Here is a 14,191-nt window from a genome sequence, read left to right as displayed (position 1 = left end):
AAAAGTTGTTCAAAATGATGTTCTTAACAATATGCAATCTTCAAAATTTCGTTAAAGGGCCCCTATAAGGAGATAAGGGATCGGCCCCTAAAACCTTCTTTCTCATATATCTCCAGAACGGTAACAGATTTCTAAACACTTGTTGAACAAAATGTGTTTAGAATTCAGTGACCTTTTATTTGATATCAAGAAAAAGGGACTGGCCCCTTAAATTAGGGAACCAAAGGGCTCGAAAGTCTTTTATCTTTAGCCCTTTACTGAGAGATATTTTGTAAAATATTATAAAGCAAGTGTGTTTATCTTACAGTAATGTATCCAAGCAATGTAATGATTTTCTCATGTGTTACGTAATTAAGGGTTTTTAGGGGCCAAAAGTCCCAAATTTCGATCACCCATATCTCAGAAAGGAAAAATATATTGAAATGCAATACATAGGAGAAGTTGTTCAAATTAATGTTCTTAACAAAATGCAACCTTCAAAATTTCGTTAAACGGCCCCTATAAGGAGATATGGGATCGGCCCCTAAAACCTTCTTTCTCATATATCTCCAGAACGGTATCGGTTTTCTAAACACTTGTTGAACAAAATGTGTTTAGAATTAAATGACCTGTCATTTAATATGAAGAAAAAAGGGGCTGGCCCCTCAAATAAGGGGACTAAAGGGCTATAAGTCTTTAATCTGTAGCCCTTTTCTGAGAGTTATTTTGTGAAAGGTTATAGAAGCAAATATGTTTATCTCACAGTTATGTATTCAAGCAATGTAATGATTTTATCATGTGTTACTTAATTATTGGTTTTTAGGGGCCAAAAATCCAAAATTTCGATCACCCATATCTCAGAAAGGAAAAATATTTTGAAATGCAAAACAAAACAAAAATTGTTCAAAATGATTTTCTTAACAATATGCAACCTTCAAAATTTCGTAAACGGTCCCTATAAGGAGATAAAAAATCAGCCCCTTAAAACTTCTTTCTCATGTATCTCTAGAACGGTAACGAATTTTTAAACACTTGTTGACAAAATGTGTTCAGAATTAAATGACCTTTCATTTAATATCAAGAAACCTTTTTCTTGATATTAAATGAAAGGTCCCTTAAATTAGGGGATCAAAGGGCTCTAAAAAAATTATCTATAGCCCTTTAATGAGAGCCATCTTGTGAAAGGTTATTAAAGCTGGATTAGGTATAATACGTTTATATATCCTAAAAATATAATGATTTTCTCTTGCGTTACCCAATTAGGGTTTTTTGGGACCAGATGTCAACAAGTTTAATCTTTTCAATCTTCATTGGAAGAAATGCAAGTATTTTAAAAAGCAATGTAATAGAACTTATAAAAAGCGATACAATAAAGCATTAGTAGTTCACTCCTTTTTCCATACCATGTTTCGATGTCAAAAATCATAGTTGATGATGTCATATTTTCTTCTAAAAATCGGACGAAAGACTTCCTCGTTGCTCGCAACGAGATCGTATCTAGTCTTTTTTTTCTTTTTCTGACTTTTTTGGAGCGCTTTTTCTCAAAAACTATCCAACCGATTCGCACAAAATTTTTAGGACGGATAAAGCATGATCGGCGCTACATATTATAAAATTTTTAATTGATGACGTCACTTCCGGTTTCAGATATTGACGATTTTGTAAATTTTTAAGGGTCATTTTGTCCACGCATCTACTCCGAAACTAATCAAGATAGAAGCTTGAAATTTTCAGGGATTGTAGATGAATGTATGTAGATGTACCCCCATGCTTCCAATAATGAAAATTTGTAAAGGCCTCAAAGCTCGCCCGAACCTTAAAATTGGCACCAATTTTTTTCACGGAATTTTTACACATTTTCTTTAATATCTTTTGATTTATAAATATTTTGTTAAAACATGTACGGCAAAAGTTGTTTCAAATTACACGGGGTTTCGTTTAATATCAAGAAAAAGGGGCTGGCCCCTCAAATTAGGGGCCAAGAGGGCTGTAAAGTCTTTTTCCAATAACTCTTTACTGAATAATAATTTGCTATTAATTATAGAAGCAAAAATGTTCATTGTTGAACTGTTTATCTATACAGTACCATACTTAAGTCATATGTTACGTTATTAGGGGTTTCAAAGGGCCAGAAATTCAAAATGTCGATCATTAATATATGAAAAAGGAGAAATATTTTGAAAAGCATTGTAGAACTGGCTGGCCCCTCAAATTAGGGGCCAAGAGGGCTGTAAAGTCTTTTTCCAATAACTCTTTACTGAATAATAATTTGCTATTAATTATAGAAGCAAAAATGTTCATTGTTGAACTGTTTATCTATACAGTACCATACTTAAGTCATATGTTACGTAATTAGGGGTTTCAAGGGGCCAGAAATTCAAAATTTCGATCATTAATATTCGAAAAAGGAGAAATATTTTGAAAAGCATTGTAGAACAAAAGTTGCTTAAAATAATGTTTTGTACAATATGCCACCTTAATTTTTTTTTGTTCATGACCCCATTTAGGAGATAAAGGGCCGGCCCCTAAAACACATTTGTAAAGATATCCTAAGAACGGTTAACATTTCGTGAAAACTTGTTGAACAAAATATGTTTATATTTTCAAGACCTTTCATTTGATATCAAGAAAAAGGGGCTGGCCCCTCAAATTAGGGGTCAAGAGGGGTCTTAAATCTACTTACAATAACTCTTTACTGAACAATAATTTGTTATTAACTATAGAAGTAAAAATGTTCATTGTACAGCTGTTTATCTATACAGTATCATACCTATTACGTATATTACGTAATTAGGGGTTTCAAGGGGGCCAGCATTCAAAACTTTGATCATTAATATCTGAAAAAGGAGAACTTTTTTTAAAAGCAATGTAGAACAAAAGTTGTTCAAACTAATGTTCTGAACAATATGATACCATAAATTTTGTTGTTAGCGGCCCCAGTAAATAGTTAAAAGGTCGGCCCCTAAAATACAGTTGTTTAGATATCTCGATAACGGTTAACCATTCGTGATCATTTGTAGAACAAAATATGTTTATATTAGCGAGACCTTTTTTTTTTATATCAAGAAAAAGGGGCTGACCCCTCAAATTAGGGGCCAGAGGGGCTATTAAGTCTTGTTATTATAACTCTTTTATGACCAATAATCTGATATAAATCATAAAGCAACAAAGGAGCTTTTATTAAACTTAATTTAAAGCTGAAATCCGTTTTAAAATCGGACGATGCATTACAAAAATGTTCGGATTGAAAAATTGAGTTTTCCGGAAATTTTGATTCCACGTTCTTGGTTAAGAAAATAGTTAAAAGTTAAATTAACTCGTACCTAAAATAATTCGGAAATTGTTAATTCCTACTTGAAGACATTCGGGACTTTTTTTTATTAATTCGTTCTAGAAATAGTAAAGGTTTTTTATTAATTCGTTCTTGAAATCATTCAGACATTGTTAAGTCGTACTAAGATTTATTCGATTTTTTTAAAAATAGTTTTTTAATTTTCATTGTAGTTGGTTTTAGAACTCTGCTTCTTACAGGAACTTTTATCTTTACTCTCGACACCACCGGAAGACCCTCTCGTTGCTTTGCAACGAGCTTTGCTCTAGTTATTCTTTTTTTTTTCTTTTTCTGACTTTTTTGGAGCGCTATTTCTCAAAAACTATCCAACCGATTCGCACAAAATTTGCAGGACAAATAAAGCATGCTCGGCGCTACATATCATAAAATTTTTAAATGATGACGTCACTTCCGGTTTCAGATATTGACGATTTTGTAAATTTTTAAGGGTCATTTTGTCCACACATCTTCTCGGAAACAAATCAAGATAGAAGCTTGAAATTTTCAGGGAATGTAGATGAATGTATGTAGATGTACCCCCTTGCTTCCAATGATGAAAATTGCTAAAGGCCTCAAAGCTCGCCTGAACCTGAAAATTGCACCAAATTTTTTCACGAAATTTTTGCACATTTTCTGTGATATCTTTTAATGTATAAATATTTTGTTAAGATATGTAATGCAAAAGTTGTTTCAAATTACACGGGCTTTCGTTTGATATCAAGAAAAAGGGGCTGGCTCCTCAAATTAGGGGCAAAGAGGGCTCTAAAGCCTTCTTACAATAACTCTTTACTGAATAATAATTTGTTATTAATTATATAAGCAAAAATGTTCATTGTTGGGCTTTTTATCTATATAGCACCATACTTAAGTCATATGTTACGTTATTAGGGGTTTCAAAGGGCCAGAAATTCAAAATGTCGATCATTAATATATGAAAAAGGAGAAATATTTTGAAAAGCATTGTAGAACAAAAGTTGCTTAAAATAATGTTCTGTACAATATGCCACCTTAAATTTTTTTATTCATGACCCCATTTAGGAGATAAAGGGCCGGCCCCTAAAACACATTTGTAAAGATATCCTAAGAACGGTTAACATTTTGTGAACACTTGTTGAACAAAATATGTTTATATTTGCAAGACCTTTCATTTCATATCAAGAAAAAGGGGCTGGCCCCTCAAATTAGTGGTCAAGAGGGGTTTTAAATCTTCTTACAAGAACTCTTTACTGAACAATAATTTATTATCAATTATAGAAGCAAAAATGTTCCTTGTACATCTGTTTATCTATACAGTATCATACTTAAGTCATATATTACGTAATTAGGGATTTCAAGGGGCCAGAATTTAAAACTTTGATCATTAATATCTAAAAAAGGAGAAATATTTTGAAAAGCAATGTAGAACATAAGTTGTTCAAAATAATGTTCTGAACAATATGATACCATAAATTTTGTTGTTAGTGGCCCCGGTAAAGAGTTAAAGGGTCGGCCCCTAAAATACAGTTGTTTATATATCTCGATAACGGTTAACCATTCGTAAACATTTGTAGAACAAAATATGTTTATATTAGCGAGACCTTTTATTTGATATCCAGAAAAAGGGACTGACCCCTCAAATTAGGGACCAGAAGGGCTATTAAGTCTTGTTATTATAACTCTTTTCTGACCAATAATTTGATATAAATCATAAAGCAACAAAGGAGCTTTTATTAAGCTTAATTTAAATCTGAAATCCGTTTTAAATCGGACGATGCATTACAAAAATATTGGGATTTAAAAATTGAGTTTTCCGGAAATTTTGATTCCACGTTCTTGGTCAAGAAAATAGTGTTATGTTCAAAGTTAATTTAACTCGTACATAAAATAATTCGAAAATTGTTAATTCGTACTTCAAGACATTTGATACTTTTTTTTATTAAGTCGTTCTTGAAATTGTAAAGGTTTTGTTAACTCGTTTTTGATATCATTCAGACATTGTTAAGACGTACTAAGAAATATTCGATTTTTTAAAAATCTTTTAATTTTCTTTGTAGTTGGTTTTAGAACTCTGCTTCTTACAGGATCTTCTATCTTTACTCTCGACACCACCGGAAGACCCACTCGTTGCTTTGCAACGAGCTTTGCTCTAGTTCATAGTTATTATTGTAACGTGCAACGCGGCCGAGCTGTGCTTTTTACACTGGTTTATGTCCTATTGAATAGATAAACACTTGCTGTGGTCGACGGGTGTCATTTACAAAAATAATTCATTGTTGTACCTACCCGTACTTGTAATGCCATATGCAAGACTTACATCCAAGAGAACACAGTGATTTATTCCAAAAGGCTTTTTTAAGGTCTTATAAATGGCAATATATTACTAGCACCCTCTCTTGTTGGTCAAACAATCTGTTGCAATCCAAAATGATGCATACAACGCAGTCTATTATGATCTGGCAGTTCTGATGTCTGTCTTACAATTTGGCAAAGCTAAAAATCAAAACCAATTACGTCACATAATATTTTGTTATGGATCCTCTCAATTAAAAATCTCCTCCTTTGAGTATAATTCCTGTGTTAAAGAAGATGTCTGTCTTACATTTTGGGAAAGCTAGAAATCAAAACCAATTCCGTCACATTATACTTTGTTATGGATCAGATATCCTCTCACTTAAAAATCTCCTCTCTATGAAATGGCAACAAAGTATATTTTTCCTGGAAAAGATGGCTTCTATAATTGAGACTCCCCCTTTACAGCAAGAAGAACTCCACAAAAGGTCTATTATTAAATGCGTGTTCTTTTTACAATGTTGATATTGCTTAAGGTAAACCATTCATGGCTATACTTTGCATTATATTCAGTTTCATTTAAAAAAGAGTGGTTGTTTCTCTCTCAAACTACCAGGTCATTCTTTGAAGATGCAAACCTGGACCTAACTCAAGCCTTGTCTGAGTATACCTGTATCTAAATGTTTTGGTGTTTATAATCATGCTATTTTACATTATCTGAAAACTTTCTTTTAGGTGGAATAACATATATGGAAAAAGTCCCTTAAATTGACAGTGAATTTTTTCATTAATATTAAAGATTAAATGATAAATAAACTGTACATATAACAAACAAGCGAAAATTTTGCAGTTTGAGGTAAAACAAATTATCTAAAAATGTCAATTCAGTAAGTAACAACAAAAGCCCCATCAGGTTTTGAACTCGGGATGTACGGATCACAAGTCCGACACTTAATTAACTCGGCTAAAGAGAAATTTACATGCTACAATATGTCGTTTCGATAAGAGGTAAGTTATTTTGTGATAATCTGTTATTCCACCTGAAACTCATACACTCTTTTCATAGAGATTACTCTTACGTAAAGAATACTTATCGTTTTATTGGACAGATTCAAAAGTTCCACCAAAGCAATAAATGATGATTACAAGAGATTATTTTTCAGCCAATTTAAAGCATTTTTATAATATTATCAGTTGTTATTTCTGGTTTTCAAACATGAACAAATGTACGTAAAGTTTATTAGCAAATCAAAAATAAATCTGTCTTCATTCTTAAAAACTGTCTAATCTTAAAGATAATGTATAGATGTGAAACGACTCTCATTGATTTGTTTTGTTTAAGGTGTTATTGGACACCTCAATGTTGTGACGTACGATCTATCAAAATAAACGATAAAATCAAGTTTAATTTTGTAAACAGTTTCTTTTCCAAAATTGTCACCTAGCATCGTAGCGCAATAGGTTAGATGGTTCAGTACAAATTTCTTAGTCATTTCGCTGGGGAGTTTGAAATTTTTCCTTTCAAAAAAAGGTATTTTTTTTATTAAATATTGTACATTTAAAAAAATTCTAAAACAGTGAAAGATTTTCAATAATAACAAACTTTAACTCACGATATAATAATGACAGATGTTTCATACCACCTTAAGATTTTATTCTTGAGACTTCTGAAGAATGTAAAAAGCATTGACTAAATTCAAAACTGAATGAAAATTACATGGAATGTGCTGCTTGATTTTTGCTTTTTTTGTAGATGCTTCGTGGAATGGTTTTTCAGAACTTTGTTCACTTCAAAGAGAGATGTAAATTTGATTTTTCGAAAACTGAAAACGGCCCAAATATTTTTGTTGGATGTAGTTCAACAGGCAAAACAGCTGCCTTGGAACTAATGAGAAGATGTATGGACAGTAAAATCAATTCATCTCTTACAAAAAGACTTTACCCAGACAAAAATGCATATGTTTTCTGTGAGTTTAAAAATGAAACAACTTGTTATGGACCTACTGTTATAACAGGAATTATTGTGGAAGGAAAACACGAAAGTAATCCAGGTTTAATTCCTGAAGATGAGGAATATGAAGACTGGAATGAGATGCAAACCAAGAACGACACAAGGTTTCATAAAGTTATAATGTACTGTTTTAAAGAGGAAATAAAGTTTTGTTCAAAAACATATATAGAAAAAGAAAATGGCAACATTGTTGATTTAAGAATGAATCTAAGACTCTCTCCAAGTCTCTTAGATGGAATACTGGATAAAAACCAAACAAAAATAAGTAATGACATAAACGAAGGAATCAAAACAAAATTCAATGATGTTTTTGTTATCAGAGTTCTTGAACAAATCAGACAATTAAAGAAAAATGAAACCGTAAACTCAAAACCAAAGTTGTGGAAAATGATGGAGGAAAATTTTGTCGGTATTTTAACGATGAGAGGACCGGGTACTTTTCAGTGGACAAAGAGCAGATATATTGACTTCACATTCAAATCAATGAACTATGAGGATGTATGTGCTCATGCAGAAATCATAACTAATCTTTTGGATAGTGAATTAATTGACAAAGAGGAAGAAAGAAGAATATTTGGATATCTTACATATCCAAATGAAATTGTATTTCGGAAAACTGCATCACAAACTGGTAAAACTGTGATTAACGTTGAGCTACAGAAAAGCCCGCCGTTTCCACTGTTGAAGACCTCCCTTGGTATCATAGAGGCAAAGCAATTTTCTCTTCTTATGACACATAAATCATTTAAAACAATTTGCTTAGAAGAACCTGATAGAGGAATGCATCCTCACATGATTGAACGCATGAAAGAGGTACTCCATCAAGAAAGTAGAAATAAAACCATTATTGTTGCAACACACAATCCATATCTTCTCGACTCCAGATCGTTAGATAATACCTTTATCTTCTTAAAAAAAGGTATTGACTCATTTGTCGAAAAAATTGGTGCCCTTGATGAATGTGCCATTGTACGAAAGAATATTGAAGTTCAAGATTTAAAAAGACTTTTGTTTTCATCGCATGTTCTTTTTGTTGAAGGAAAGTCCGACAAAATTGTTCTGCAATCAATTTTCATGCACATCGTTTTATCAAACAGGAAAACACTTGATATGTTGAGTTATGAGATAATTCAAATGGGTGGAAAAGACTCTCAAGACCCCTTGACAACGTTTTGCAAACGCATCAATATAGAGCATTGCTTTATTTTAGATCGAGATGCACATATAACGACAAAGAAAGAAAATGAAACATTTGATGAATTTTCTAATCGACTGGCAGGAGAAAAAAATACTTTTGTCTGGGAAAAGGGAGAGCTAGAAGATTTTCTCTTAAATGATGATACTGATGATGATTTTACAAAACTTAACGAAATTTTAGGGCAAGAAGAACAGTTTCCAAATTCAAAAAAAATTAAAAAAGAGAAAATTAAAAAAGGTTTAAATGCCGGGTTATCCATGAGCCAGTCAAAAAAACTGGCTGACTTTATCAAAGGATTTTCCGACACTAAACGTCTTCGAAAGTTTCTGGAAGAAAAAATGGCGTTTTTTAAAAAAGAAGACGACTGAGTATTTTTCCCTCATCAAATGCAAATGTAAGATATTAAAAAATATATTGTACAGGCCATTAAATGTATATTTTTGAAGAAGGAACTCCCCATCTCGCAGAGACTTGAGAAATTATCTAATGTCTACCAAAAGGTGATAAGCCTAGACAGTTTTTAAAAAACTGGCGACCAAATACTATTTTAAATGTTTTGTAAAAGGTTATTTCAGGGTGTGTTAGTTTTAGAATCAAGAAAGAATTAGATTATTAATCTTGATTTATGATGGGAAGATACATTGGAGAGAATACTAGATTTATATACGGCCTGTTATCTTACACTGAGTTCAAAAAACATACCGGGTCTTTTAGTACTTATAGATTTTGAAAAGGCTTTTGATTCTATGTCGTGGTCGTCATATGCCAAGTCCTTAAATATTTTGGCTTTGGAGACAATATGATTCAGTGAATAAAGATTTTAAATACAAACTTTTATGCTGCTATTTTACAGTGCGGCAATCTATCTCAACAGTTTGTTGTCCAAAGGGAATACAGGCAAGGGGACCCTGTCGCTCCATATTTATTCATCATGTGTGCAGAAATCTTAGTAATAATGATTAAACAAAATGAAGATATTAAAGGTATTTTTATTAATGATATTGAACATTAGATATCACAATATGCAGATGACACTTCACTAGTCTTTGATGGTTCACCAAAATCTCTTTTTGTAGCTCTAAAAACCATAGATTATTTTTTATAGTTTTTCTGGTCTTGAAATAAATACATCTTAGACAAATATTATTTGGATTGGATAAAAAAAATCAGATCAGGTTTATCATCACACAAGATTGAAATTGGATTGGGGGTCAACAACATTTAACCTTTTAAGAATTCAGTTCTCAGTAAATCTTCATAATATTGCTAATATGAATTATAATTTGCAAATTCAAAAAATTATAGCTCTGGTTAAGCAATGGAAACGACGAATTCTTACTCCTTTCTGCAGAATTACTGTTATTAAAAGTTTGCTCATTCTGAAACTAAATCATTTATTCATTTCACTACCAAATCTAAAGAAAGAAACAATTTCATACCTTAATAATTTTTTTTGAATTTCTGTGGAAATCTAAGATTGATAAAGTTAAGAGGTCAGTCATTACACATAACTGTTCATCAGGAGGGTTGAAAATGGTTGACATTAACAATTTTATAAAATCTCTTCAGTGTTCATGGATAAAAAGGCTTACAGAATCACACAAACCATGGATGGATTTTTTATTTACCATTTATGTAAATGAATTTTTACAGCAATTGTTTCATTTTTGTGATAGTTTTGTAATTGAATGTTTACACAAAGTAATCTTTTTTTTGGAAAGATGTGTTAAATTCTTGTTGATGTTTTATTATTACCTATAGTGATCACCTAAAGGCAAAAGATAATCTTTTAAATACTCCGGTATGGTACAACTCAAAAATAACATAGCAAATAAAAATATTTTCATAAAAACCTGGTACAATAATGGTGTAAAGGTCATACAATTTTTATAATGAAAACATTTGCCATCTTTTAGGTTATACTGAATTTAAATGTAATTACAATCTAAAGAATATATGTATAATGCAGTACAACATTGTTAAATCAGCAATTTTTAAGTTTTTAAAAATGTCTAACATTGACAGGACTTCTGTTAAAGAAAATCTTAATCCAAGCCATTTTCTTAATACCATTTTCCCCCCAAACAATTATACTCCATGAAAAGTGTACAAAAATTATTTACAAGTTTTGAATGAAAATGTGGTTACCCCAATTGCTGTAACCAAATGGAAAACAGATCTAATGGATTATATACTGTATATGACATTTTTAAGATTTGTTTTAAAACTACCATAGATTCTTCTGTACAATGGCTTCAATTTAGAATTTTACACAAAATTCTTCCAGTTGAATACTACCTTAAAAAATCAATAGCAAAGCTACCTACAGATGTGGGTTTTGTAAAAATAATGTGGAAACAATAATACATGTTTTTATTTTCTGTGAGAAAATACATACCCTGTGGAGTGAACTTAGTTTATACATTTATAGAATGACCTCTTAAAGAATTGGATTTAATATATCTAATACTTTACTTGACCAACTTTCATTGTCGTATCATAACAAAGTCATTAATTATATAATTCTGTATACGGAACAATATATTTTTCGTTGTCTTATTGTTATGATGATCAGCTGTTTTGTGTTTATGTTTATGTGTGACGTCATAGCGCGCGACAGGATGTGTAGTGTCGTCTGCGAGGTTAGAGAGACGCCAGAGATCGGTGAGAAAAGACGTTGAGGAATCCTCGGTAATTCGGCCATGCCGTGCGGGATTTAGATATAACTGTGACTGTCTTTTATTTTCTGTGAACTGTGATCCGTCTGTTAACTGTGATCTTCTTGGGAACTGTGATTCGTCCGTGTGCGCGTATCGTCCCGTAAAACTACACCGTCCTGTCGCCATTCAATCAGCTGAGTATCTGTGAAACTTTGTTAAGATTATTTGATTCTGTATTTGTTTATCGTTTGTGTGTTTTGATATATGTGTAATCTATTATTAAATGTGTAAACGTTAATCGTTTTGACTGGTGTCTTTTGTAAGTGTAGCTATATTTAGAATTGGGGAAAGTTTTGGGCTAATTTTAGATTTCTAGTTCGGCGCACGTTACAAATTGGGGGCTCGTCCGGGATATCGAACATTCGGCATTTTATTTGGTAAATACTAAAAGGGGTCGATATCTCGAATATTTTTGAATAACTTTGTATAATTTGTATAATTTTTTTTTGTAAACGCCAGTCAAAATGGTTTTTAGCTTAGAGGATTTTTTAAAATCTCCCGACGCAAGCAGGCTTCAATATCTGACAAAAGATGAACTGTTTTTGTTTGTAACAAAGTTTGGATTGAATGTGAAACGTAGTTCTAGAAAAGCAGAGATAAGAAATGTTGTTGTGCAGTATTTGGTAGAAGAAGGGACTTTAGAGTCAAGTGCTATGTCATTAGTTGTTGAAGTAGAAAAGCCTGTGAAAAAAGATTATGAATTTGAGTTGCAATTTAAACAATTAGAGATAGAGCAAGAGCGAGAAAGACGTGCATATGAAAGGGAAAAATTTGAACAAGAGAGGTTGATTAGAGAACAGGAGAGATTGGCCAGAGAACAAGAGAGAGAGTATGAAAAAGAGAGAAGTGAAAGAGAACATGAGCATGCATTGTCAATGAAGCAATTAGAATTTGACACTCAAAGATTGAAACGAGAAGAAGCTGAGGCAAATGCTAGATCTAAACCTGACTTTGATGTCGCAAAAAATATAAGACTTGTTCCTAAATTTCAAGAGAAAGACGTTGACAAGTACTTTATTCATTTTGAGAAAGTGGCACAAAATCTAAATTGGCCTAAAGAAATATGGCCACTTTTGCTTCAAAGTACATTTATCGGAAAAGCTCGTGAAATTTATGGGGCATTGTCACTGCACCAAAGTTCAGATTATGATATTATCAAAGAGAATGTCTTAAAAGCATATGAACTTGTGCCAGAAGCTTATAGACAAAAGTTTCGCAACTATAAGAAATTCAATGAACAGACTCGTGTTGAATTTTCTCGAGAAAAACAATTTGTTTGAAAGATGGTGCTCATCTAAGCATGTGGGTTCAAACTTTGAAAAGTTAAAGCAAATTATTTTGATTGAAGAATTCAAAAATTGCATTCATCCAGAAATTAGAACATATTTAGATGAACAAAAAGTTGAAAACTTGGAGCAGGCTGCTACTGCAGCTGATGATTATGCACTTACTCATAAAGGGTCATTTACAAAGCAGAGAAATTCAAATAATGACAATTCTCGCGGGCGACCAGACAATTCACAGGTAACACTTGGTTCGAAATCAACTTCATCCGAGCAAGTGAAAGTCACTGACAAGAATGACATGACTACCAAGTCAGGTCCTATATGTAATTATTGTAAGAGAAAAGGCCATATTAAATCAGAATGTTGGGCATTACAGAGAAAGAAATTTAATTCTGATAATCCCAGTCCCAGTGCCCTTACTTCTGTACAAGGTAAGTTTGTCTGTAGCAAGTTTGAAAACCCCCAAGTAAAGTCTGAATCTGATATTGTTAGGGAGGAATTTATACCATTTGTGTTTGATGGTTTTGTGTCTGTAGATGGTACTGACTTGCATCCTATTAAAATTTTGAGGGACACAGGTGCTTCTCAGTCTTTGTTTCTAGAGGGCGTGCTGCCACTGTCTGAGAAGTCATATACTGGTTCCGATGTGTTAATTCAGGGTGTAGAGTTGGGATTTGTGAAAGTCCCTCTTCATGAGATAGGTTTAAGATCAGATTTAGTCTCTGGAAATGTAGTAGTTGGGGTTAGACCTACTTTACCTGTTAAGGGTGTATCTCTTCTGTTAGGAAATGATTTGGCAGGGGGCAAGGTTGTTCCTGACCCAGTTGTTTGTAATAGGCCTAGTATCATAGGGGAGGAGGAGAATAAAGAGTTATTTCCTTCTTGTGCGGTCACTAGAGCCATGGCTAAGAAACATAGAGATCCTGATCTTAAGGTAAGTCGGGATAAGTTAGATAAGGGAAATGACTTAAATATTGGTCTAAATGAGACATTTATGTCCAATTTGTTGAAATCAGAAAGTCATACTTCCTCTGAGAACCAACATCAGCATGCATCTAAGGATGATGTGTTGGGTTTACATGAAATGTTTGATAAGACACCTCTTACTAGGGATAGGCTGATATCTGAGCAAGAATCAGATTTAGAAACTAAAGGTCTAAGTACCCAGGTCTTGTCTCCTGAGGAGGCAGAAAAGGTCCCTATTTGTTATTATAAAAATCAAGGTGTTCTTATGAGAAAATGGCGTCCCCGTGATGCTCCTGTAGATCATGAGTGGCAAGTCCACCATCAGATAGTAGTACCTAGGGCATACAGACAAACAGTCATAGGTCTCGCTCATGACACGCCTATGTCAGGTCACTTGGGCATTAAGAAAACTTACTGTAGGGTTTTGGCTCA

General features: G+C 32.7%; 1 protein-coding gene across 3 annotated transcripts in view; it reads left to right on the top strand.

The window, feature by feature from the left end:
• LOC128167988 (uncharacterized) overlaps nucleotides 1–11,475 on the top strand; it is a 64,153-nt gene extending 52,678 nt beyond the window's left edge. For 2 of the 3 annotated variants that reach the window (XM_052834024.1, XM_052834023.1), the window contains one exon: nucleotides 7,332–11,475. In XM_052834024.1, coding sequence (XP_052689984.1) covers nucleotides 7,332–9,155 — 1,824 coding nt within the window. In that variant the 3' untranslated portion in view covers nucleotides 9,156–11,475. The remainder of the gene's footprint in view (nucleotides 1–7,331) is intronic. The other variant, XM_052834025.1, reaches the window with a different exon arrangement.
• Nucleotides 11,476–14,191: the final 2,716 nt, after the last annotated feature.

The sequence above is a fragment of the Crassostrea angulata genome, chromosome 10 (assembly GCF_025612915.1).
Source record: "Crassostrea angulata isolate pt1a10 chromosome 10, ASM2561291v2, whole genome shotgun sequence".
Lineage (NCBI taxonomy): Eukaryota > Metazoa > Mollusca > Bivalvia > Ostreida > Ostreidae > Magallana > Magallana angulata.
The sequence above is the reverse complement of the archived record's forward strand: the minus strand, read 5'-3'. Positions and strand labels throughout refer to the sequence as shown.